This window comes from Acanthochromis polyacanthus, chromosome 13 (genome assembly GCF_021347895.1).
Source record: "Acanthochromis polyacanthus isolate Apoly-LR-REF ecotype Palm Island chromosome 13, KAUST_Apoly_ChrSc, whole genome shotgun sequence".
Lineage (NCBI taxonomy): Eukaryota > Metazoa > Chordata > Actinopteri > Pomacentridae > Acanthochromis > Acanthochromis polyacanthus.
The window spans coordinates 2,876,112-2,904,088 of record NC_067125.1 but is presented as its reverse complement, the minus strand read 5'-3'; the positions used below and the strand labels follow the sequence as shown (position 1 = coordinate 2,904,088).

At 39.5% G+C, this 27,977-nt stretch overlaps 1 protein-coding gene across 3 annotated transcripts; it reads left to right on the top strand.

Moving 5' to 3' along the window:
* The first annotated feature begins 46 nt into the window (after nucleotides 1–46).
* clip3 (CAP-GLY domain containing linker protein 3) lies at nucleotides 47–27,807 on the top strand. Of its 3 annotated transcripts, XM_051958003.1 has the most exons (15): nucleotides 50–215; nucleotides 6,500–6,912; nucleotides 8,520–8,659; nucleotides 10,938–11,031; nucleotides 12,456–12,617; nucleotides 12,708–12,826; nucleotides 14,650–14,886; nucleotides 16,533–16,583; nucleotides 16,763–16,898; nucleotides 17,795–17,950; nucleotides 18,041–18,172; nucleotides 19,832–19,955; nucleotides 20,115–20,182; nucleotides 20,610–20,682; nucleotides 21,292–27,807. In XM_051958003.1, the coding sequence occupies exons 2-15, from the start codon at nucleotides 6,510–6,512 to the stop codon at nucleotides 21,344–21,346; spliced, it is 1,950 nt and encodes a 649-aa protein (XP_051813963.1). In that variant the 5' UTR covers nucleotides 50–215; nucleotides 6,500–6,509; the 3' UTR covers nucleotides 21,347–27,807. The 3 variants fall into 3 exon arrangements, with proteins under 3 accessions (XP_051813964.1, XP_051813963.1, XP_022057938.2); XM_022202246.2 differs by lacking the exon at nucleotides 16,533–16,583; XM_051958004.1 differs by lacking the exons at nucleotides 20,115–20,182; nucleotides 20,610–20,682; nucleotides 21,292–27,807 and having other exon boundaries at nucleotides 47–215; nucleotides 19,832–19,959.
* Nucleotides 27,808–27,977: the final 170 nt, after the last annotated feature.

Here is a 27,977-nt window from a genome sequence, read left to right as displayed (position 1 = left end):
TCTCTTTTTATTTTAGCTCCAGACGTGCAGCTCCGGTGAGCAGCGGGTTAACGGACGGAGGCGGACGGAGAGAACCGGAGCCGTCTGGAGGAGAGAGGGGGCGGCAGAGAGAGCTTCACCCGCATCACTGTCGTTTCTGCAGCGGATCGGAGAGGAGAGAACCACCGGAGAACCACCGGAGAACCACCGGAGACCCACCGGCGGCTTGTTCACAGGTAAATAAAACCCGTTTTTATTGTTGTTGTCGACAGATTTGTGGATTGAGATCAGCTGATTGTCGGAGGACGAAGATGCTGATGCTGAGGATGATGATGGAGGATGAAGGCGGAGGCTCCGTTCAAAACAAAACCTCCCAAATAAACCCGTTTTCATCCGTTGAAAGCTGTTTAAACCGAATCCTTGGTAATTTAAGGCGTGGATGGACCCAGCAGCGGAGCCTCGGTGCGTTTCTCTGCGGCTGCGTGTTTTCATTGTGTTCGTGGGGCGTTTTTCCATCCCGCTCCTTGCTACGCACATTGGCACAAACCACGACCGGGCTCGGTTCTGCTGCTTTTTTAACGGGTTTGCTTCATAAACGAGGCGCTGTGTTTGGAACTGGACGCGGATTGTGCGTAAATGTTGCACTATTTTGGGTCTGCGGTGGGTTTTGTTGTAAAATGGAGGCTGGATGGATGGAGGATGGATGGAGGATGGATGGATGGATGGAGGATGGATGGATGGATGGAGGATGGATGGATGGATGGAGGATACTTCGGCCTCAACCTGCTGGTCGCATCTCATGGCGTCTGAAATCCGCAGAAATAACTGAGAGACGATCATTTATGCCAACGTTTTACTGGTTTTGCTGGTGGTTTCCAGTGTTCCCAGTTTGCTCCTCCAGCCTCTGTGATCAGTACAAGGTCACTGTAAACACAGGGCCTGTTTATCTCTCATAAACCTGCAGGAAACCGTGGAAATTCGATGCAGATGCCATTTTAATGAACTAAAAAATGAATATAAAAGATTAATTCATGGGTTAACTAATAAATAATGAACTATTTGGATGATCAGTTAATCCATTAGAGTATTGTTTAAAATAAAAACAGTCCAAATTCTGTGATTTTAGCGTCTTAAAATCGAATATTTTTGGTTTATTTGTTCCTCTATGACAGTAAATTATATATTTTTGGACAAAACGAGACATTTGAGGAAATTCTGATCCACATTTTTCAACAAACAACAAACGGATCGATCCAAAAAACAATCAACAATGAAAACAACCTTCTGTTGTTGTTGTTTTGGTTCAGTCCAGCTTGAAAACAAGATGAGAAATCTGCATTTTAAATCAATAATAAACAATAAATGTCTGATTTCTGGAGGTTCTAACTGGACTGGACCAACTATTATATGGGTCAGAGGGAACATAATGAGGGAACGTAAATGTTACCTTCAGGGAACATTCAAGTTACAGCCAGAGAAACCAAATGTATTGTGAGGAAATGCAAAAATATTGTGAGGGAATGTGAAAGTTGATTCAAGGGAACGCAAAGTACTACAAATGAACACATAAATGATTTTAAGGGAACACAAAAGCTTTGCAAAAGAACATGAAACTTATCGTAAGGGAATGCCAAACTCACTTAACCCGTTGCGCTTCAGTGTTTCGCCCACGGAACACTTTGAGATCTGCATAAGGGAACATGAAAGTTTTTGCAAGGGAACGTGAAAGTTATTGTAAGGGAACACAAAAGTTACTGTAAGGGAACGTCAAAGTCTGTGTAAGGGAACATCGACTAGTTATGGTAGGTAATGACAGAGTTATTGTTGGAGAGCTTCACAGTTATCATAAGGGAAATTGAATGTTTTTGTACGTGACCGTCCACATTATTGTGAGGGAGCAGATTTTATTGTGAGGGAACAGATTTTATTGTGAGGGAACAGATTTTATTGTGAGGGAACGTCAGAGCTACTATGAAGGACTGCAACAGTTACTGTAAGAGAATGTCAAAGTCAACGTAAGAAACATCAAAGTATTGAGAGGGAACCAAAGACTCGTGAGTGTCTCCAAACTTCTTGCCAGGAAACGTAAAAGTAGTCTGAAATACTTCTGTCTGTAACCTGCAGGGGGCGCTGTGTGACTGTAACTGATTAACATGTTGTTCTGCTGCTGAAATCTGTAGATTTTTTTATATTTTTCTTTCATGATTCAGTTTATATCGCATTAATTTGTGAACTTCTGGCTCTGCAAAATAAAATGGGAGATGTAGCCGACTGCTGGCAAAATATGTGTAAAAATGACGAGATGTTCAAATTTTACTACAAGTATTTAGATTCTCGTGCATTTGAGGTCAAACTGACTGAACTCTGCATGAAATCCCAATTAAATCCTGATTAAAGCCAGGAAATCCGATCCAGTTGATCCACGGACGAAGGTGTGAAAACAGGAAGTGGAGTCCAAACCGTCCTGTTTCTGTAATGTAGAGGAATTTCCTGCAGATTTACTGAGATTATTCTGTGTTTGTGTGTTTTTGTGTGTGTTTGTGTCCACGCTTACTCATCGGTTACGTAACCTCGGCGACCTCAGCTGTTAGACGGTGATTACCGTCCAGCTGAGAACAGATTACATAAAAAAACACGTTTACACACAGAAATTAAACATAGCAGGAAGTCTAACTGAGCTGACAGAAAAAAAGACAAGTGTGTTTGTCGCGTGTTGTTTCCGTCATGTTATGTTTTAGTTGATGTTTGCAGAAAAAAACAAGCTGCATTTTGAAGTAATTAATTTAAAATATCAAAAAACATCTCTCCATGTGTTCACGTCTGATGCAACTGATAGCAACATTAGCTTAGCATGTAGCTGCTGCAGTGTGTGTGTGTGTGTGTGTGTGTGTGTGTGTGTGTGTGTGTGTGTGTGTGTCCCAGTGATGCCCAGACAGATAAAGAAGATGTTACTGCTTTAATGGTTTCTGATCAAAATAGAGGAGCTTTAAAGAAGTCGTACAAAAGAGTCGTATCTTTGAGGGAATGCAGAAGTTACCGCAAAGGAACAAAGAAGTTATTGTGAGGGAACATAAGCGTTTTGTTTGGGAACTAGAGTGTTAGTGCAAGGGAATGCCAGTGTTAATATGAGGGAACATAAATATTATTATGAGGGGACATTAATGTTATTATGAGGGAACATCAATGTTATTATGAGAGAACATTAATGTTATTATGAGAGAACATTAATGTTATTATGAAGGAACATAAATGTTATTATGAGAGAACATAAATGTTATTATGAGAGAACATAAATGTTATTATGAGGGGACATTAATGTTATTATGAGGGAACATAAATGTTATTATGAGGGAACATCAATGTTATTATGAGGGAACATCAATGTTATTATGAGAGAACATTAATGTTATTATGAAGGAACATCAATGTTATTATGAGGGAACATCAATGTTATTATGAGAGAACATAAATGTTATTATGAAGGAACATAAATGTTATTATGAGGGAACATCAATGTTATTATGAGAGAACATAAATGTTATTATGAAGGAACATAAATGTTATTATGAGGGAACATCAATGTTATTATGAGAGAACATAAATGTTATGAGAGAACATAAATGTTATGAGGGAACATAAATGTTGTTATGAGGGAACATAAATGTTATTATGAGGGGACATTAATTTTATTATGAGGGAACATTAATGTTATTATGAGGGAACATCAATGTTATTATGAGAGAACATTAATGTTATTATGAAGGAACATCAATGTTATTATGAGAGAACATAAATGTTATGAGGGAACATAAATGTTGTTATGAGGGAACATAAATGTTGTTATGAGGGAACATAAATGTTATGAGGGAACATAATTGTCATTGTTAGGGAACATTAATATTAAGGGTTTCCCTCTAGTATCTCCATGTTATTTAAAGTAATTTTTAAGTGTTGTGTACTTAATTACTATAACTATGAACAAGTTTAACAGTTGACAAACATTTAAAATCTGAGTTGCTCAAACCATTTTCATTTCGTTTTCTCAACTTGAATTTAGTTTAAATTAACTGATGCAGAAACTGAGTTTAAATTATACAAAATGTTACATTTATGCAACATTGTTATGTCAACACAGGCCATCAAAGTAATGGTTGCAACTTTAGTCAGTAAATCAGATTTTTTTTTTATTATCTTGCAGTAATTTAATTAGACGGTGGGAACAGTTCCCTTAAAGAACTTTCTACAGTCCACATCTCCACAGAAACCTGATTAAAACTCTGTCATACAGGGAGATTAATGGACAATGAGAACAGCTGTTAACCTCGACCAGGACAGAAACATAATGACGAATGATTGCAGCTTATTCAGTCAATAACTTTAAAACGTTTCCTCCAACAGCAGAACAGTGAAATAAATATGCTGATGGGACGAATATGTGGCAGACTAATGAGCTGAGAAACTGAAAAAATCAACAGAAACCAACATTCAGATTGATTATAAATGAGAAAATGTGTGTCTAGTGAGGCAAAAAGTACAAATGTGGACATCAGAAGGGTTTAAAATCACATCTTTGACCTAGAAGTGTTCAAATCTGCAGCCAGAATCAGTAAATAATCTGAAATATTTGTGTTAATCCACTGCGATGTTGAAATACAGAGTTAAAACTGTGAAAGAAAAATCTGCCTTTAAAGGTGTTTAAACTATTTTTTCTACTCAGTTGATCTCAGTCTGAGCTGAAGAACATAATTTAAAGACATAAATCCACAAATATTTTGTGTTTTTCCTCCTCTGGCGTCTGGAAACAGAAGATGGATGATGGAGGGAGAAGCTCTCAGCCTGTCGTCCATTTGCTGAAGTGCAGATTAAATCCTCCGGTCCTGTCGACAGCTAATGATGGACAGACGGTGTTAGCGTTAGCTCTTTAGCTCTTTAGCTGCTGCCGTTATCAGCTGCAGCTCAATTAGCTCGTTTCCTCTCAAACACTCAGGATGCAGCTGCAGATAAACACAGAGAACAAGGATAGAAAGCTAAAATCAGACTAATTTAAGCGGAATCCATCAATAAAACCAAAAGCCTCTGACTGGAGCTGAGTTCTGGTTTGTCAGGGAAATGTTGTTTTGTTTGGAAGCTTATTAATTTTGCTCTTCTTTTAATTATTTTACAGAAATTGAAAAAAATGGAATCACCTTGTTTCTAAGTGTCCATAGTTGTTACCTTACTTGTTATTTTAACCATTTTTCTGACTATAAAAGTTGACTGGCTTGTGATATTTCAGCCATTTTCATGTCAACTAAAGATTTTCAACGGAAAACACCAAAGAGCTCATCGAGGGCTTGATTTGTAAACGGCAAAAAGGAAAGAAAAGGGTTCAAAAAGCTGCCAGACAATCTCAGGTTTCAGTGGCAACGGTGCAAAGTGTCATCAAGAAGCAGCAAAAATGTCACAGTCGAAAACCTCAAAAGAGGAAAGTCAGCAGCGTCACCTCGGCTGGCCAGAAAGATCAGACGAGACGTTGAACACAATCCAAGGACTAAACCAAGGCTGTCCTGGAGGAGCTGAGTGAAGTGGTGTGACTCTATCAATGCAACACTCCAGCAGATACTGAACCAAAATAGTCTCTGTGGACCAAGAAAGACCCCCTGTTTCAACCAAAGCATGAAAAAGCTCGTCTGACCTTTGCAAAGACGGACCTAGAGGAAGATGAAAGCTTCAGGTCATCTGTTCTCTGGTCAGATGAAACGAGAATGGAGCTTTTTGGGCACAGAGATGTGGTTTTCATCTGGTCAAAGAAGGGTGAAGCCTACAATCCAAAGAACACTGTGAAGCATTGAGGTGGAAGCATCGTGCCGTGGGACAGCTTTTCTGCAAACGGGACATTTTTGTGTCTCTTTGTGGTCATTTTTGGGAAACTGTGAAGCATGGAGGTGGAGGCATCATGCTGTGGGGCTGCTTTTCTGTAAATGGACAAGTTTTGTGTCTCTATCATCAATTTTTGGCTTTTGTGGTTGTTTTGTCTCTTTGTGGTCATTTTTGACTTTTTGTAGTTGTTTTATCCTTTTGTGATAGTTTTGTGTCTTTTTGTGGTCGTTTCTAACCTTTTGTGGTTGTTTTGTGTCTCTTTGTGGTCATTTTTGGGAAATTGTGAAGCATGGAGGTGGAGGCATCATGCTGTGGGGCTGCTTTTCTGTAAATGGACAACTTTTGTGTCTCTCTGTTAGACCACCTTAGCAATTGTTATACCACCTTAAATACATACTTTATTCCACCTTAGACATAAATTGTCATACCACCTTCAATAAATACCGTTTTATTAACCGACAGATGATTAGAGTCACTTTCTGTTGATAGTCCGAATGAAAGAAGGTCAGAATATTTTTCATTTTATTTTCATCACTTTAAGCTATTTTTGGATAGTATAATTTTAATATTTATTATTTATAAATATTTTTGTATATAGATGTTTTTTATAGAAGGAAACTGTTTTGCTGATAAAATATTTGACGTTATCGTCTGTCTGCAGCGTCGTCAGCATGACTAAAGAGGAGAACCTGGAGGTGCAGGAGAAGGAGAGGCACGACCGGGAGGAGCAGGAGGAAGGTCGGGTCCAGAAGGAGGAGGAGGAGGCCCTGACCGAGGAGGAGGACGAAGACGAGGAGGACGAGGAGGAGGACGAGGAGGAGGAGTACGAGCTGGAGGAGGAGAGAGAGACAGAGGAGAGAGCCGAGGACGAGGAGGAGGATGAGCCAGAGGAGGAGAGGGAGGAGAGGGAGGAGGATGGAGAGCCTTCCAGCGGCCGGGAGGTGGAACCAGAACCAGAACCAGAACCAGAACCAGAACCGCTGTCGGTGTCTGAGTACCAGAGTCCGGTCCACGAACCGCGACGCCGTGCCATGGTTCACCCCTCAGCCCAGGCCCCGCTGCCCAAAGACTACGGTACAACATACCGCCTTAAATATAGGCCTGTCTTAAATACTGTAACACCACCTTAAATATAGACCTGTCTTAAATACTGTAATACCACCTTAAATATAGGCCTGTCTTAAATACTGTAATACCACCTTAAATATAGAGATGTGATGTCACCTTATATACTGTAATACCACCTTAAATATAGGCATGTTAAATCACTGTACATACTGTAATACCACCTTAAATATAGGCATGTGATGTTACCTCATATACTGTAATACCACCTTAAATATAAGCATGTGATGTCACCATACATACTGTAGTACCACCTTAAATATAGGTATGAGATGTCACCATACATACTGTAATACCACCTTAAATATAGGCACGTTAAATCACTGTAGATACTGTTATACCACCTTAAATACACACCATCACACCACTTTAAATAGTGTTTTACCACCTTAAATATACGCATATGGCATCAGCTTAGATACTGGAACACCACCTTAAAAACACACCGTCATACCACCTTAAATACACAAAAATGACATCACCATAGATGCTGTTATACCGCCTTGAATACACACTGTGACATCAACTTAGATAGTGTAATACCATCTTAAGTACACACTGTCATATCACTGTACTTGCTGTAATACCACCTTAAATACACTTGGTATACCACCTTAGATACTGCTATGCCATCTTACATACACATTATAATACTACCTTAAATACACACTGTCGTATAAGCTTATATATTGTTATACTACCTTAAATGCTCACTACTGTTCCACCTTAGATAAAAACTGTTGTACCAACTAAAATATATGATGGTATACCACCTTAAGAGTATATACTGTCTTAACACTTCAAATTCATACTGCCATTCTACCTTAAATTCCCACTGTCACACATTGTCGTACCACCTTAAATGCACTCAGTTGTAACTCTCTTTCATTATTCCTCAAAGACTACCTTAAACATAGTCATACCACCTTAAATCTTCCCTCAAAGCGTTACACTATAACCGCTGCAGTGATCAACTGGAAAATAATTTTAAAAATTCACCACAGATAAAGTGTTCATTCGATCCAGATTCTGTAAAAAACAAAAAATTCTGCCCGTTTTGGCTGAACTGAAAAGCTATGTCTGACTCTCCTGTGTCCAACAATTATTTAATAAAAAATCTGAGAGCTTTCAGGTGAACTAATCCCTAGCATGTAAACAACACTCTTGAACTCATCATGTGTCTGTTTTGAAAACTGAGACTGAAAAACGTTACATTTAGTCAAAGTCAGTTTATTTAAATGCTTCATCTGAAGGTTTGCCTCAGAGATAGTTCAGTGTTTCTGCTGACAGACTGTCGCTGTTTTGGCTCGTTGAAATTCATCAGACGCACTCGGAGCTCCACAGAAAAACACTCTGAACACTCTGAATACTCTGAATACTCTGAATATGCTCCATCCCACCTCACAAATCGCTGAAAGCAGCAAAACAAGAAGCAGGAGACAGAAAAAACTGACGCTGAATGAGGCGTTTAGTGTCATTCGGCTCTTTTAAACCTTCAGATCAGTGAAATAAAACCCCCTCAGGTCCCGTCCCGTGACCGTTTGTTTCTCCTCCAGCCTTCACCTTCTTTGACCCCAATGACCCGGCCTGCCTGGAGATCCTCATGGACCCTCGGACCTCCATCCCCGAGCTGTTCGCCATCGTCCGTCAGTGGGTTCCTCAGGTGCAGCACAAGATCGACATCATCGGCAACGAGGTGAGAACCGACAAATAACCGTTTTTTACCTCAGAAACGGATCGATTCTCAACCAAACGACACGTTAACGTTAAAAAGTTACCCAGAATGACACCATTTAACAGCCAGAAAAGCTCAGTCATCAGATTTTCAACTTTCCAACGGTCCTTGAACTACTCATTGACGATTTTACTCGATAGCATCTTTAATCAAGAAAACTGGGGAAATCTATTTTAAAAAACTGTCAATTTTGAAATGAATTACAGCTTAAAGCTGTTTTAAAAGTAACATGAGAGTACATTTTTATTACTTTGTCAGATTATTCCTCATACATTTAATATTATTGTCAGGCTTTTGCTTTATTCTGTCTCATAAACAGGTAAAATATTATTTTATATACATTTTGTAGCATTTTAATCCCAAATATGTAAATTCCTGCTGTAGAATCACACCCTCAATAATTCACTTTTTCCGTTTAATTCTGTTTTGTTGGTTTAAATGTGCATTAAATTCATTATTCTATCTTGTTTACGCTGCATGTTTGGCATCTTATTTATACCAATCTGTTTGCATTATTTGTCTAATTTAATAATAGTTTTATTGAAAAAAGCTTCATGTTTACAGACAATGCTACACAAATACACTTATTATTAATAACTTTTGGATAAATAACTGCCTTTCTGACTGAATTCTTGACTTTCAGTCGTGGTTTTGTTGTTTTTTTCCTCTAAAATCGGCTGCAGCTCTGATCGTGACCCAGATAAAATGTCTGCAGATAAAATGCTGCAGAGGCAACGACAGGAAACAGAAGCTTCACCGTGACTCAGCAAGAAGGAAAAATAAACTCAGAGGCAGAATCAGAGACGAACCGGGACAGAAAAACTGGCAGAGTTTGATCTAACTCACTGATTTTTGTAATATGATGTTATCAGGACAGAAGTGAAGGATATAATACTGAAATATCCAACATGTTCGGCTCATATGACAAGATTTTTCTGCTGCTGCCACAGAAAACTCCATTTATTCTGCATTTCCAGACCTAAATCCTCGTCTCCAGTCTTTTCTTCCTCCATCATGAACCCTGAATAATCCAAATAATAACAAAAATCCTCCAATTATTGAACCTGAATCGTTTAATTTGCAGAACTGATTTTTAAATGATGCGTTTGTTGACATGTGCACGTTAAATTAGCTAATCCCACAATTCAAGTTATGATGTCCTGCAGTGTTTCCTAAATAGCTGGCCTTTACAAAAAATATACACAGTTTTTACCCCCTTGGAAGTTTTTCTTTTGTTTTCAGTTTATTTAGGCTTTTATGACAAGAAGTTACAAAGGACAAGGACAGTTTTTTAGCTTTTTTAAAAAATCATTTTTATGTATTTTTTACAACAGATTATTGCAAAAATAAAATAAATGTGCTCTATTGGCTCTGATGCAGCAGCGGTCCCGCCCACGGCTCTCTCTGATTGGCTGTTACACGTCAACAGTAAACTTTATGCTGTTGTTTACACAGAGAGACAAAGGAGCACATTAGCAGGTGGACTAGCAGAGTAATGTTTGGGAGGTGAATTAGCATTAGCTTTTAAAGGTTTAATAAACACTGCAGTCCACTACAAGTCTTCTAAAAACAATAATTCACTTGTAGGTGCTAAAAGCGGCTAATGCTATCTGCTGTCAGATGAATTTTATTGATCAGTTCTGACTCATCTCTCTGTAATAATTGAGTAAGAGGCACAAACATCAACACAAACCAGGACATAAGCTGCTTTTATGTTTGCTAATGCTATGCTAATGGCTAGCAGCTAAGTTAGCAAGCTGCCACACATTGAACTGAAACTAATAATGCTTTAAGATCTGGACCTAAGTGGACAATAAAAGTAATAGAACAGGAAAATATGAACAAAACAGCAGAATAGCAGAAGACAAACGGTTATTGATCTCAATGAATTGATCAATCATTGAACTGAGGAGCATCGTAGCATCAAGTGATGCTAAAATGTCATCACTGATATTTCTATTGTAAATGTTGAGTAATCCCTATAAATGAATGAAGTCCTGAATGACAGATTTCCTGCTACCACATACTTTTAATCATAAACTTTTAACACATATTGGTTCCAAATATCAGTGATCAGTCTGTCTCGATTACCAATAATCAATCAATCAATTGGTCGATCCGTGCTCACGATGATGCTTCTTCTAGTTATACCTTTAGTTGTTGTTTCGAGGTTGTGGAAACCAAAAAGAGTGATCAATAACTGATCAACAATGATCAATTACTGTATCTTCCCTGTCAGATCCTGAAACGAGGTTGCCACGTCAACGACCGCGATGGTTTGACCGACATGACGCTGCTTCACTACAGCTGTAAGGCCGGAGCTCACGGAGTCGGTAAGGAGCTTTTTAACATAGAATCCAACCAGTGACCCAACTTATGAACTTATAAAACCAACGAGAACCAAAACTTTGTTTATCCAAAAATGACAAATTTGACAACATTTATCCTTTAACCCTCGATTCAGCTGAAAACAAGAGGAGAAATCGCTTCCAGGTCTGGAATTATTCGGTATAAAATCAACCAAATCTCACAAAACTTCTCCCCAAACCTCTTCAGAATCATCTGATTCTTCATCGACAGTAACTTTAGTAATGTTCTACCTTCATCCTGTGAATATTTCCAGAGTTCCAGGTCCTTGAAGTCCATAGAGCAGAACGTCCCTTCAGTAGGTCAGTAGGTCTACTCTAGAACTTTCTCCAATTGTCAGTAGGTCTACTCTAGAACTTTCTCCAGTTGTCGGTAGGTCTACTCTAGAACTTTCTCCTCAGTAGGTCAGTAGGTCTACTCTAGAACTTTCTCCAATTGTCAGTAGGTCTACTCTAGAACCTTCTCCAGTTGTCGGTTGGTCTACTCCAGAACTTTCTCCAGTTGTCGGTAGGTCTACTCTAGAACTTTCTCCAGTTGTCAGTAGGTCTACTCTAGAACTTTCTCCAGTTGTCGGTAGGTCTACTCTAGAACCTTCTCCAGTTGTCGGTTGGTCTACTCCAGAACTTTCTCCAGTTGTCGGTAGGTCTACTCTAGAACCTTCTCCAGTTGTCGGTTGGTCTACTCCAGAACTTTCTCCAGTTGTCGGTAGGTCTACTCTAGAACCTTCTCCAGTTGTCGGTTGGTCTACTCTAGAACTTTCTCCAGTTGTCGGTAGGTCTACTCTAGAACCTTCTCCAGTTGTCGGTTGGTCTACTCTAGAACCTTCTCCAGTTGTCGGTTGGTCTACTCCAGAACTTTCTCCAGTTGTCGGTAGGTCTACTCTAGAACTTTCTCCAGTTGTCGGTAGGTCTACTCTAGAACTTTCTATGGGGGATGTTCTCCTTTCCTGCTTCCAGTTGTTTAGTTTAGTCTTACTTAGAACATTCCAGGTCCTTGAAGTCTGAATTTTCCAGCTTTTTCAGTTATTTTAGTGTCAGTTTTTATAAGAACTCAGATGTGTTTCTCCTCTTAAATGTCATGGTTCTATTTGCTGGACTGATGAAGTTCTGAGGCTCAGAAATGATGGAATAAGTCCATTAAAAAGTGATAAATCTGGACCTTTGATCATCTCTAACTAGAAATATTCACAATGTGAAGGTAGAACTCTGATCATTGATAAAGTTACTGGAGATAAAGAACAAATGAAGGAACAGACTGATTTTTAATGGAACTACATTATCTGTTCTCTATAACTTTAAACAAATCCAACCTGAGTCGGTGTCCAGGGCGTCTCCAGGGATCGGATTGGATGGTTCTGGGTTCTTTACGTTTGTACTCGTTGTGTTTTCAGGTGACCCGGCGGCGGCGCTACGACTCACCAGTCAGCTGATCTCTCTGGGGGCTGACGTCAGTCTGAGGAGCCGCTGGACCAACATGAACGCTCTGCACTACGCCGCCTACTTCGACGTCCCAGAGCTGATCCGAGTCCTGCTCAAAGCGGCCAAACCCAGAGGTACCAGCTTACTGACCCATGTTCATTCAATATCACCAATAATTCAGTACTTACAACCTTTACTTTCTTCTTCTTCTGTGGTGTCTGCAGTGCTGAACTCCACCTGCAGCGACTTCCACTACGGCACGGCGCTCCACATCGCCGCCTCCAACCTTTGTCTGGGAGCCGTCAAATGTCTGCTGGAGCACGGAGCGAATCCCACCGTCAGGGTATAAAACAACTCTTTAATCACAGTTTCTACCTTCATTCAGTCTGACAGGATGCTCCTTTATTCTACCGATCATGTGGCGTCACATCCAGCCTCTTAATGTCAGGATGAACTGCAGGAAGTGCATTCAGGCGTCTGAAATCAGACTAGTTAGCATGAGCCGCTACATGTTTGATACTGACATGGTGCAGCACAAAAAGACTGATTTAGTGGACATTTTAGTGTTCTAGCAAGCTGCTTTAATTCTAGTTTTTGCACATTTGGACAAAAATTAGTTTTTTTTAACCCTTACAGCGACGTCCCAAAACTCAAAGAGGATCTCTATTGAAAAAAGTTTTTATTCTAGCGGTAGACTTAGTTCAAATCAAGCTTTTTCCGCTTTCCAAGTTTCTCTGAACTCATAGAAACGTGTCGAAACGTCTGTTTGCTCTGACCATTTACTGAATTCAAAACCAAAATGACGCAATTTTTAAATGCTGTCAAATCCTCTGCATCATTTTGTCCACAGCATACGCATGTCAGGATCTTAAATGTTGACATTTCTGCTAAAAAATGACAATAAATGTCTTTGTTGGGTCTAAAACGTGTCTTAAAGTCACGTTTTTTAGTTTTTAGGTGCAGAAATGACACCATCTGTGAGGCAGAAACACAGAAAAGACACTTTCCAATAAATTGTTCTGTTTCGTTTTAGGAACTGTTTTGGAGGTTTTAGCGTCATAGAGCTAACAGCAGATTATTTTCCTTCTATCCTTTGCATTTTAGCACAAAGATTTAATCATTTCCAAAGTGTTACAGTGAGGTTCCAAGACATGTATTGAGTCTTTGTGAACATTCTGTGTCCTTATGGGTTTAAAAATCTTTTTATGTCTCATCTTGTTCATTTTGTGACTTTTTATGGTGGTTTGCATTTAATCATTGTTGCTTGGTGTTATATTTTGTTGACATTTTTCATGTTTTTGTAGCCGCTCTGAGTCCATTTGACATTATTGTGGGTCATGTCGGGGTCATTTGGTTGGTCTTTGTTCCAATTTTGCATCCTTTAAGTGTATGTCTCATCAATTATGTGTCTTTCGTGGTCAATTTTGGTTGTTTTACATCTAATTTACAATGTTTTTCATCTGTTAGTGGACATTTTCTGTTCTTGTGGGTTTGTAAAATCTTTTTATGTCTCGTATTGTTCATTTTGCTTTTTTTTATGTCAGTTTACTTTAATTATTGCTGTTTTATGCAATATTTCTGGACATTTTTCATGTTTTTGTAGCCACTCTGATTCCATTTGACATTATTTTGGGTCAAATTTAGGCTGTTCGTGTCACACTTTGGTCAGCTGATTGGTCTTTGATCCAATTTGGTCACTTTGTGGTCTTTTTGCATCCTTTAATTGATCCTCATCTCATCAATTGTGTCTCTTTTGTGGTGAATTCTGGTTGTTTTGCATCAAATCTAGGATACTTTCTGTCTCTTAGCAGATGTTCTATGTCCTTGTGTGTTTGCAAAATCTTTTTATGAATTATATTGCTCATTTTGTGCCTTTTTTGATGGTTTGCATTTAATTATTGTTGTTTTGTGTCACATTTTTTGACATTTTGCATGTTTTTGAAGGCCACTCTCTGTACCTTTGGAATAATTTTGTGTCATGTTTGGGTTGTTTTGTGTCATGTTTTGGTCATTTGGTTTGTCTTTGTTCCAGTTTGGTCACTTTGTGGTCTTTTTGCATTTCTTCAGTTCAGAGACTCACCTCCTCTTGAGCATCTAAATCAGCCATCAGTCACCTGGAACGTGGCCCCTTTAAATCCTCTGTTGTCTGTTGGTTTGGTTCTGCAGAACGATAAGGGCCAGGTCCCCGGAGAGGTGGTCCCTGACCCGATGGACATGAGCCTGGACAAGGCGGAGGCGGCGATGGTGGCCAAAGAGCTGAAGCAGCTGCTGCTGGACGCCGTCCCGCTGAGCTGCAACCTTCCCCGAGCCACGCTGCCCAACTACGACAACATCCCCGGAAACCTGATGCTGTCTTCACTGGGCCTGAAGCTGGGAGACCGAGTGGTTCTGGACGACATGAAGGTCAGAGGCTGCAGAATAAACTGACACAGATGATTAAAACAAGTCTTAGTGCAGAAAATATCTGCACCAGGACAGGAAACAGCTGCAAAATGCAACACAGTGGTAAATAAACTGAGTTATCTGATGAAAAAAGCATGAAAAAGTTTCCCCAGGAGGTGGTGGAGACCATAACAGAGCTAAAAGATGTCAATTATTGGAATGTGATTCATGAAATTAGCAGCTAAACCTTGTGTTTCATTTGAAGGCGGTAAAGACCAAAACAGAGCTTAAAGACAAAGAATTTTGGACTTGGATTCATGACATGTCTGGCTAAAAAAAACAGATATTTCCCTCAAGAGGTGGTGAAGACCAAAAGCAGAGCTAAAGGAGCTAATGGCTGCTTTAGTTCATCACATTAGCAGCTACAGAGCTAAATATTTCCTACAGGATAAGGTAGAGACCAAAAACAAAGCTAAAAGACAGTGAATATGGCTAATTGCATGAGCAGCTAAAGAGCTAAAGATTTTGCTCAGGAGGTGGTAGAAACCAAAATTCATGCTAAAAGAAAGTGAACATTGATCTTTGATTCATCAAATTAGCAGCTAGAACTTAATAATTCCCTTACGAGGTGGTGGAGATCAATAAAAGAGCTAAAAGACGCTAGTTATTGGAATTTGAGTCATGAAATTAACAGCTAGAATCTTATATATCCCTCAGGAGGCGGTGGAGGCCAAAAACCGAGCCAGAAAAGTGAAAAGTTGGATTAGATATATCACATTAACAACTAAAACCCAATATATCCTCTGAAGGTGGTGGAGTCCAAAAACTGAGCTAAAAGGAAGCAAATATTAGACTTGGATTCATCACATTAGCAACTAAAGAGCTAAACATTTCTGTCAGGAGGTGGTAGAGATGAAAAACTGAGCTAGTATGCAATAAGTATCTGATTGACCTTTGATTCATAACATCTAGGACCTGATATTTCCATTAGGAGGTGGTGGAGCCCAAAACAGAGCTAAAAGATGATGCATTGTGGATTTGTGTTCATCATGTTAGCAGCCAAATAGCTAAATATTTCCTTCAAGAGGAGGTGGTGAAAACCAAAAAATCATGCTACAAGACACTGAATATGGACATGGACTCATTGCTTTAGCAGCTAAAGAGCGAAATATTCCTCCTAGAAGGTGGTAGAAACCAAAAGCAAATCTAAAAGACAATGAATATTGGTTATCGATTCCTCATATTAGCAGCAATAACCAGATATTTCCTTCAGGAGGTGGTAGAAACCAAATTTCACACTAAAAGACACTGAATATTGGTCTTGGATTATTCATACTATTCACTTAAAGCACATATTTCCCTCTGGAGGTGGCAGAGGTCCAATGATTTCTATTAAAACCAACAAAATTTCACAACCTTTGTAGAAAAAAATCCTTAACTGCAAATTTTATCTTTGTGTGAAAACGTATTGACTGCCTCACTTCTTGTTATTGGAAGTCCTGATTTTTGTTTAGCGGCTCTAAAAGCATCCAGCACCTCTGCTTGTAGATTAAAGTTATTAATGCACGGATGTGTGAACTGGTATTCCCCAGGTGGAAACAGTTGTTGCATTTGAGCTTCATTTAGCAGTACTGTGGACTCTGAACAGTTGTGTTCTCGCTGTGTAGCTCCAGAGAGACCAGAGCCGAGACGACGGCCCGGCTGAAAACCTCACTCAGGTTGGTTTTAGCTCCGGCCGGCTGGATCGTGAACTAACCTACCAACATGTTGTCTCCCCGATTAAACTCTGTCCACCTTCACTCCACCTGTCACATTCCCAACCCATTAAAAGCCAACCAGCTGCTGGGTGTTGGCGGCCATGTTTCCTGACTTCGAGATCTTTCCTTGTTTCTCTCAGAGCGGCACTTTGAGGTTTTGCGGCACCACGGAGTTCGCCAGCGGTCAGTGGGTCGGCGTGGAGCTGGATGAACCAGAGGGGAAGAACGACGGCAGCGTGGGCGGCGTCCGATACTTCATCTGCCCTCCCAAACTCGGTAACAACTCCTCAGAGATACACGATCATGATGGTGGATTTATCAGTATGCAAAGAGAGCTAAAAGAGAATGAATATTGGACTTTATCAGCTAAAATGCTAAATATTTCCTTCAAGAGGTGGTAGAGACTAAAAACTGAGCAAAAAAATAGCAAATATAGACTTAATTTCAACATGTTAGCAACGTAGCAGCAAAATACTGCCCTCAGGAGAAGGTAGAGACCAAAACAAAGCAAAAACAGAGTAAATGACAATGTACAATTGTCACATTAGCAGCTAAAGAGCTAGATATGTTCCTCAGGAAGTGATAGAGACCATAAAAGAGCTTAAAGATGGTGAACTTTAGACTTGCATTCATCACAATACCATCTAGAGGGCTAAATATTGCCCTCAAGAGGTGGAGACCAAAAACAGAGCTAAAAGATGATAAATATAGACTTGGTTTCATCACATTAGCAACTAAAAAAACTAAATATGTCCCTCAGGAGGTGGTGGAGACCAAACACAGAGCTACGAGACCATAAATATTGGTCTTGGATTTATCATATTAGCTGCTAAAGAGCTAAGTATTTCCCTCAAAAAGTGGCTGAGACCAAAAAAAGATGGTAAATATTACTCTTGGATTTATCATATTAGCAAATAAAGAGCTAAAACTTTTACTTCTGGAGGTGGTAGAGACCAAAAACTGAGCTAAAACAGTAAATTTTGGTTTTGGATTTGTTTGTTGGACACTAACAGAGATGTTCATGCAGCTCTACATAGAAGAATGTAGCTATTGGCTGATTTTATCATCATAACTACCTTTGACTGTGACCAAAATGGTGATTCTTCAGCACTAACTCACATTGTTGAATCGAATCAGAGATGTTGAGGGTTAATGTTTGTCTTCTTCTGCAGGTATTTTCGCTCCAGTGTCAAAGATCTCCAAAGTCATGGACCAGACGCCTTCCTCCGTCACCTCGACCCCCAGAACTCCTCGCATCGACCTGGCCTCCCGCCTGGCCGGGAAGACCAAGAAGGAGAAAGAGAAGAAGGAGAAGGAGAGGGAGAAAGGTAAACCAGGTCCTACTCCTGGCTCTGATTTGAATAAATTAACCACCAGCTCGTCTTCGGTTTTAACAGAGTTGGTTTCTTTGCTCTCAGCTCAGAGGAAGAAGTCTTCAGTGGCCAGTCTGGATCCGGAGGGGTTGAATGTTGAGGTTGGAGATCAGGTTCTGGTGGCCGGACAGAAAAACGGCACTGTGCGCTTCTACGGAAAGACAGACTTCGCTCCAGGTGGGTGGATTTTAACAACACTGGACGCCATTTTTAGCCAAAGACATGGGCGGTTCTGTCATTATTTCCACAACTGAACCCCAATTATTCCAACCTGAGCTGCTACCTTCTTCTTAGTGAGACAACATGTAGCTTTGTAGCATGTTAGCATAGCAACGGGGTGTATTTTTACCCAAACTCTGATCCTTTTCTAAACCTAAATGACCTAAGAAATTTTGGCAGCTAAACTCAAACAAGTCGTTTAGTGGCTAGCCCTAACGGCATACTTTTGGCGGCAAACCTTCACCAACTAGTTTTGTTGTCGGGCTTAGCTAAGTGGCTTTGGTGTCTTAGTCTAATCAAGTAATTTTGGCAGAAAAGTTTGACTGAATACCTTTGGCGGAAAGATCTGAATCGTTGTGGCAGGAAAATTCACCTGAGTTGTTTTGGTTGCAAAACTTAACTGAGTGTTTTTGGCGGCAAAATTTAACAGAGTAAAATTGGCGAGAAACACTTTGAGTAGTTTTGGTGCCTACACTTAATCAAGAAGTTTTGGCAGGTGAACCTACCAGAGTAGTTTTTGAGGGAAAACTTACATGTGTAGTTTTTGCAATTAAATTTACCCAAATAGTTTTTGAAAAAAAAAAACTCAACTAAACAGTTTTTGAGGCTACAGTTAACAAAGAAGTTCTGCCACCTGAACTCAGCTCAATAGTTTTGGTACATAAACCTCACCAAGTAATGTTGGTGGCCTATCCTGGTTAATTTTGGGGAGAGAACTTGACTGAATACTTTTGGCGAAAAGATCTAACTGAGCGGTTTTGGCGGAGGACTTAACCAAGTAGTTCTGAGGTTCTTTTTGGCTGAAAACATGGTGTTTTAATACGAGTTTCATATTTAGTTTCATTGTAACTGTGCCTGTATTTGCTACATCTTAAATGTATGGAACATTATTGTCGTGTTTTTTGCATGTTTATCATCCTTTTACATCATGAATTTCATCCTGTTTTGATAATTTCCTGTTTCATTTTGACTGTTTACTGTCTGTAGTTTATCTGTCCTTTTGAGGTTGTTTTGTGTGTCATTTTGGTCATTTTGCATGTTTTTGTGGTAAATTGTAGGTAATTTTGTGTCACAGTTAGGTTATTTTGCCTTATTCTAGTAGTTCTTCCTCAAATGTAGAACATTTTGCATCTAATTTCCAACATGTTTCATCTCTTTGCAGCCCTTCTTTGCCTCTGTGTGGTCATTTTGAACCTGTTTATGGTTGATTTGTTGACTTATTTTGATAATTTTCTGTTTTGTTGTGATTTTTCATATCTATTTATTGACATTCTGTAACGTTATGTTTATTTTCTACCCCTTTCTATGTGTGTTTGTGGTCATGATTGCATCTCTTTGTGGTTGTTTGTGTTTAATTATTGTTGTTTAATGTCATTTTGCATCTTTATGCTGCACCTTTCTTTCTGTTTGTGATTATTTGTGTCTTATGTTGGTTGCTGTGGATCTTTTCCATCACATTTAATGCCACCGTTTGGTTGTTTGGAAGCAGAGCATTATAATATCCACCGGTGATAGTTTCATTTCCTGTTTCTTGGTTTTTCTTTCACTGAGCAGCACAAACCTCGCCTTTTCTCCGATCAGCAGCTTTGAGTCGCTCATGTGTTCGTGTCTCTGCAGGTTACTGGTTCGGCATCGAGCTCGACCAGCCGACGGGGAAACACGACGGTTCGGTGTTCGGCGTCCGTTACTTCAGCTGCCTGCCCAAATATGGAGTGTTTGCTCCGCCCTCCCGCGTCCAGAGGTAAAGGATTTATTCTGTCAGCTTTAGGGACATTTCTATGATGATTTTAAAATGGTTTGTATTGAATAAAAAAAACAGTTATGTTCAACCAGTTCAACCTTCAAAATAAAGGCTGCGTTCTTCTGTAAAGTCCACTAATCTTTGCTGCTGTTTTGTCAGAATTGGTGGACCCAAAGACGGCTCACAGACCGACGGATCGATGGTGAAGAAGGTCCACCAGGTCACCAGTAAGTGTCGTTTCACAGGTTTTTGGTTTGTTTTAGTATCCAGACATGAGTCCAGTTTAACACCAGTTATCTAAACCACTGAAGACTTTTTAAAAAATCACCTAATCTGTTTGTTTTCACAGCGATAAATTAGAGGTTTAGAGTTTCAGAAACTTGTGCTACGAATGGATTCTGTCATAAAACTGTGCCCATTAATTTTTCTGTCCTTCTGTAATCTACTTAGAGAATACAGTTATTTCATTGCTAATAGGAATGATGGTCAAAACTGCCAAAATGTACTCAAAATTGCCATTTAATTATCATTATTTTAATTATTACTGCTGTATTTACTCATTAAATCATTGATTCATGTTGGTGTTCTCTGTTTGAGCATCACTCAAAGACTGTCGTTTGTTCGTTTGTTTATTGTTTATTTGTTTGTTTGCAGTGTCGCAGCCCAAACGTAACTTCAACACGATGCGTTCCCCTAAAGACCTGACTTCTGAGAGCTCCATATCCAGGTGAGAACAAACCTGACAGCCTGCAGATCATAATAATAATAAAGGATTTTTATTCATAAAACACCTGAGAAAGTATTTAAAACTCTGACATGTCCTTTCTTTAGTCTCATTTCTTATTTTTTCAGCATTCTAATTACTTTTTATAAAAAATACAGATTTTTTTTTTTTACAGTTTTGGCCTTTATTTTGACATTCAACATGTAAATTAATTCTTAAAAAATATATTATAAAATAACAAAAATCTGTGAAATATTTATACTTTTAGCTCATTTCAATACAGTTTTAAAAAGTGTAATTTTACAGTTTTTTATAGTAAACATGTAAATTAATAGTTTTTCTTACATTTTTGGTTTTACAAATATGACTGTAACATTTCTAAAATGCTCCCGCCTCTTCTTCTTCTTCCTCCTCATCCTCTTTTCTTCCTCCTCTTCTTCTTCCTCCTCCTCCTCCTTCTCTTCTTCTTCTTCCTCCTCCTCTTCTTCCTCTCTTCTTCTTCTTCCTCCTCCTCCTCCTTCTCTTCTTCCTCCTCCTCCTCCTGTTCTTCTTCCTCTTCTTCTTCTTCCTCTCTTCTTCTTCCTCTTCTTCCTCCTCTTCCTCTTCCTCCAGGTTGCTGTTCTGCTGTTGGTTTCCGTGGATGCTTCGTGCTGAGATGCAGTCCTAACCACGCCCTCTTCCTCTTCCTGCTCTTCCTCCTCTTCCACCGGATTGATCTCTCGGCTCTACTTTCTGTCCATCTTTTTCCTTTCCTTCTCTCTCTGAGCCTCCTTCAAACTCCTCGTGGTGAAACTCCGTCCTCCTCTTTCTCACTCTCAGCCCTCCAATTTAGCCGTTCTATAGCAGAATCTATAGTGCCTTGTATCTGATCGAAACGTCCTGCATTCCTTTAAACAAACCCAGAATCCAGCTCCGCTAAAGCAATCGCCCCAGAGTACCGTCTTTGCCCTTTGACCGTCCCTGCTCGGTGTTCGTTCCTCCACCAGGGGCCACATAACGCTAGTCTGTGCTGCTGCTTGTTTTGTTTTCGCTGCTACTAGCTTTGGGTCTTTCTGAAATACTGGCCGAGCTTTGGCACCGGATTGCTGAGTATTAGGAGACAACGCTGATGTTTGTTTAGTCCGTTAAGTCCTGAAATGTAACCTGCAGAAGCAGCAGAACGTCCTGAAGGGGGCAGTGTTACAGAGTGTTTGGGTGGTTGTGCAGGAAGTGTTTCATTCGCTGGTTTGGACCCAGATCTGGCTGCTGCAGCTGAGAACAGAGCTTCATTTAACAGCTGCTGCCTTATTCCAGGCGCTTTTCTTTACGCTCACATCTGGTGCTGCTTTCAAATGAAGCTGTTTTAATGTGAGGAGTCCGTATGAACGCCCACCTGAAAGCTCACGACTTTCAACATTTTCAGAAACAGTGGAGCTCATAGAAGTTCCATTATTGGTGGATATATTGGAATTTTATAACAGAAATGTCTGAGAAAACTGCTGATAATCCAAATGGCCTTAACTTTTATTTATGCCTTTGCATTTTCTACAGTATGTTACCTGACAGCTAAATTGCTAATTAGTTAGCCTTCACCCAATCTGGACATCATCAACACAAATCATTACCTAAAAATATCGGTCACTAGTGACGTCCTCTACCTTCCACTTAGCGAGGCAAAATGCAGCTTTGTAGCACGTTAGCATAGCAAAAGGGTGTGTTTTAACCCGAATCATGATTCTGTCCTAAACCTAGCAGCTTTAGTGGGTAAACCTGCCGGAGTAGTTCTGGAGGGAAAACTTAACCGTAGGTTTGGCGGCTGATCTTACTGAAGCAGTTTTAGTGAGAAAACTTACACAGTTAGTTTTGGATCTTAAACTTAACCAGACAGACGGAAAAGTGAAAGTCAAAATGAGACTTTAGTGAAATAACAAAACTACATTTTGGTCCAAGACAGAACTGCAAATTAAGACAATCAGCTGATTTACGCCACCACCACACCTTGTTAGGTTTTGATGGTAAATACAAAATCCGGTCTTTACCACCAGTAAATGAGGTGGAAGCTCTCCTGCAGAGCTACTGGAAGGTGAAGAGGTCATGATGAGTGACGATAACATGCATCGAGACATTTTATTTCCACGTCTTATGTGGTATTGAGAAGCTTGTGAGTTCCGTTTGAAGGCAGAAGTAGTCAGCATAAAGAAAAGCGCTCGTTGTTTCTGGTAACCATGGTAACCTGTGTGAAGGTAGCTCAGCATCAAAGCTTCAGATTCACTGTAAAAACTCAAAACTGTGGGTGAAGAACTTGAATCACCTGCATGCTTTAATCTCAGACGTGAAAACAGGGTTCTATTGTTTTTATGTTCTTTTTTTTTAATCTTTCTTTGTCTTATTTTTTATTTCGCTGTTGGGATGTGACGTCACAAAGTGGTTCTTTGTTAAATATCTCAACAAGTTAGCCTTTTTTCTGTGTTTGCAGCCAGTTTCCAACGCGTCCGACCGCACAGAAAACCGCTTGTTTTTTTCTTCATGCTTTGAAAAACATAATTAATAGATCTATAGTTGACATTAGAGCAGCTACACATGTAGAGAAACTGTCATTATTAGTCAATGTATTGCCAAATACAAACTGTAGTATATTATAGAGGATATGAAGAGCTGCACTCGTAATCCGTCGTTAACCAAAACCTGCTAACTGACCCAAAACCATCTAAAGTGTCGAGTGTTTCAGCCCCGGTACAGGAGATATTAACGCTTTTGTGTTGCCAAAATAAGCTTCATTTAAACTTTAAACTGACAGTTTGGAGTTGAACGTTTGTTTACGATAATCAGACAGTAACCTTTTTAATAATCGTATGTAGAATTATAAACCCTCTCCAGAGATATTTGTAAAACTCTTCCCCTCTTTCTCCTCCTCTTCTTCTTCCCTCATCCCTCTCCCTCCATTTAAATAAGACTTTTTGTGAATGTGAGCATCTGCGAAAAAGACAAAACCGAGTTAACCTATGTGTGTGCTTAGTGTTCAAATCTCTCTCCAAGTCTGTGCATAACTGAAAACAGCAATATGTAAACAGTGTACCTATCTGTGTGGAAATGGTTCCTGTGTTAACGTCTCTTTACACCGATAGAGAACCAGCCGAGGCCGCCGAGAAAACAGCCAGATAGACCCAAGATACCGATGTTTGGAGGCACGACATTCCACATTTCAAGAGTCATTTCAGTTCGTTTTGACAAGTTAGCGAAAGAATTACCCCCAAAACTGGCAGATAATGGTAGGGTTTAAATTTTAAAATGATAAATCTAATATTTACAATCCTCAATGACAGTCATCAGGTTGCATTAAGTCACAAAAGTCAGCACAGACATGCTACGTTCTCCTTACTTTAGCCGTGTAGCTAATTTTACAGAAAGTCTTTTAGCTCCTGTAAGGTTAAACTTTGAGGTCTGGAATTCTAAACTTATATTATTGACAAGTTATGCAAAATATTTGGTGATTTGCAGAGTTCAGGCTAAAAGAATTTTCTAATTTTTGTTATTTAAACGTGACTTAACCCCTTAAGCTTCAGTGTACCGCCGGCGGTACACCTACTAATTTGTATAGGAATTTCAAGAATGTCCGACGGGTGCAAACGCGATTATACAAACACTATACGCCGATGGAAAGCTTAGATTCTCATGAATCCGCCGGTATAAACCACTTTCAGATGTGATTACCACAGAGGGTGAGAAAAACACATTTGTCCGACAAAAACAAATATTCATCCATCCGTTCTCTATACACGGCTTCAACGCACACAGCGCGACTCACATTTCCGGGTTCATTATTACACACAGATGAAAATATTCCACAAAAAACGGCCATAATCCAACCTTGGACATCCAGATGACACAAGCTAGTAAACTATTTTATCCAAAACATGTCCTGAAGTCGGTATAAAATCCCCAAATCGGTCGTTTTCAATGCACCTCGCGATGTGCGTCCAATATTCCCTGTATTTTTCGTAATTTTTTTTATTTAAAAATAGAATATTAGCGATTTTTTGTACTGAAAACGGCTGGAAATGACTGAAGCTTAAACGGTTAATCCGTACAAGGACAAAAAACACAACATTTATGAGCTAATGTTGTTTCAGTAATCATAATTTTAGAAACTAAAAGATATCACCTATCAAATAAGGTCTATTTGTATTTTGGCTTCACTATTCTTTTGTTGTAAGCTTTTCCATTTCCCAAATAGATGAAAATTCCCGTAAAAAAGGGGCCGGATGTCAGGAGGTTTGTGCTCATGTTTAGTTTTTAAGCAAATCATTCACATTTCAACTCTGGAAACACACACTATGCATCCAGAAGTGTAATTTGTTTATGCAATCTTGGTCTTTTATGATTAAACAATTAGCCTTTCACATTCTTGCAGAAGGAAAATGGCTCTTTAAACTTGGAAAGTGTCTCTTGAAGTTCAAAGTACTTTGAAAGAACCAACAGAAGGAGCTTTCTCTGTGTTAGCATAAAGTTGTCGGCAGTCTCGGCTGAAGGAGACGCTCTGTGGTTGCTCCTGCACACTGCTGTGGATAACTGTTCTGTCTGTGCACGTGGAATCTGCTTCAACATCACACTAGTTACTACTACTCACTGACGCTCATCAGGTTTAGCTGCAGAATTCAGCCCGTAAAGGAACGAAGCTTTCGGACAAATAGCAGAAACGGCACTTTGTTCGACCCTCAAGCTTTGTTGTGAGGCGTAAACTGAGCTGTGTGGACAGAAATGACCGACACTGTAGCGCTAAAGGTGCTTTCTCACCTGACAGATCTGGTTTTCTTTGCTTGTTAAGCTACAGAATTTCAAAACAGATTCTAAAATTAGTTTGAGCATCTTTACAGGAATGGAAAACATCCTGAAAACTACAATCTGCTCAGAATTTTCATTGTTGTAAGACGTCCCAGGATGGGGATGTAGTAATGCTAATGCTAGGTCAGTTAGCCTTATCAAATCTGCCACATCTCACAACTTAAATGTGGACTTTTAGGCAATTTTCTGAAACAAAGAGTCGACTCTGAGCTGTTGAAGCGTTCCAAGAACATCCTGGAAGACTTTTTGCGTTGATACGATATGCAGATGACTCACAATTTTGCCTTCTCAACAGATAATACAATCTAATTTGGGACGTTTTTAGCATAAATTTGTACTTTTAGCAGTTTGTCTGAAACAAAGAGTCGACTCTGAGCTGTTGGAGGCTTCCAGAAATATCCTGGAAGACTTCATGTTACTACAGTATGCAGATGGCTCACAGCTTTACCTTATCGAACCAATACAACCCAGATTTCCAGGTCTCTCAAAATAAATGTAAACTTTTTGGCACTTTTCTAAAGCAAACAACTGTCAAAGCAGCCCAGAAATATCTTGAAAGTTAGCACAATACGCAGATGACTCACTGGTTTATCGAACAAATAAATCAAATTGTCCACATCGCTCAAAACAAAACCAGACTTTTAGACGCTTTCCTGAAACAGTCGACTCTGAAGTGTCCTGGGAGACTTCACGTACGCCGATATGCAGATGACTCACAGCTCTACCTTCCTAAACTCACGCTACTCCCCTCCGCCATCCCACCCCGACCCCGAACGTTAGAGCCTGATGAACTGAAGTTAACCCTCGCCGTGTTTATAGTTCCCCACTAGAGTGCGCTGTCGCAGCACGTTGAAGCTCCACAGAGTCCGACCCGCTCAAACATGTCGTGCACCACAGTGACGGTGGAAGTTTGTCTTTGTACAGTAAATGTACAGTTCCAGTGCAGTCAGTGTGTAAATGTGGAGCTTTTCTCTGGTTCGCCCACTAGGTGTCACTAGTTATTAATCTCACAATAAACATACGCTTTCTGTCATGACATATTTTCTTCTTGCTGCGTTTGAAGGACTGAACCTGTTTCTGCCTGATTTAGCTCTTTGAGTCCTTTATATTCCTGCTTTTCTTTAAGGAAGCCAAAAATATCAGCCTAAAAATTAAAAACATTAGTTTCTCACAGCAATTCCAAGCATAGTGAGATATTTAAGAACCGATTCCAGCTTTTTAAAAAAAGAAGCAGAAACAGGCAAATTCGGGCCTTTAGCGTCGACTGAAAACAGCTTATATCCTGAAGGAAGGTGTGTTTACAGCATGAGTTACCTGGTTTTGGTCCAGCTTTTAGAAGATTCCGGTTTTGTTTTGCACATCTGATCCTGGTTTCTGGTCGTGTTGTCTTTAAATCAAGTTCCAGTATGTAAAACAGATCATATTTCTCGTTCAGAATGAGCGTTTAACTGGCAAACACCAACAATAAGAAACACAATGAGTGTTATTTTACAGAAATCACTGCATTTTGGAGTTATTTTAGAGCATTTAATTCACAAAAATGTATATTATGATTGAGTAAACGAAACAGAAATGAATGAAACTGGTTAAAATTGAACATTTATTCTCATTTCTAATCATTTTGACACTGAGAAGCACCAAGAACTCCTCCATGCAGAACAAACCCTGCATGCATTCTGCAGAAAATATGATCAGAAACCTGAATCTTGTAAATGCTGATCAAAAAAACAGGTAAAGTTGGATGCTGGTCCACATGAGCTTCAGTTTAAAGCTAATGTGAAAGCAGAGGATGTTAAAATGCATCAAATATTCCAAAATAAACTGTTTTAGCAAAGTTACGTGATGGTGTTTGGGTACTTGAATGCACCACAGATGGTTTACAGCAGCATGAAAACAACTTCTGCAGGAAATGTGACAAACTGAAGTGAAACTAAAGAAATCTGTGAAATCAGATTCAAAGTTTAATGAGCAGGAATCTAAAAACATCATTTTAAAGAGTGAACATCCAGAACCCGCTTCTGTCCTTTAAAACGCTGAGAGAATAAAGCTCCTCGTCACAGAACGGAACTCAGATGTGGTTGTTTTCTGGAGATCTGCGGTCTAGAGCCTCTATTTTGATAACTTCACTAAGTGTACTTTGAGTTCTCCGGTTTTCCAGTGACTGTGTTTGTGCTTCAGACTCACTGCATGCCTCTAACTTCTCATTCTGGGTTCAGTCTGTTTCTTCTTCTTCTCATCAGCATGGAGACGCTTCAATAATAACAGTGACCACTCTCTGAATATAATAAAGAATTTGATGTTTTTCTACCGCTTCTGTCCGCTGCTTTTACTCCACCAGGAAACACCAGAAATACTGATCTGATTAATGTTTAAAATTAGTCTCCACAAACCTCAAACCTTCCACTTCTGCAGATTTAAAACCATCAATCAACCAATCATTTAGTAGTTTCAGCAAAAATTCATTGTTAGCTGTCTAT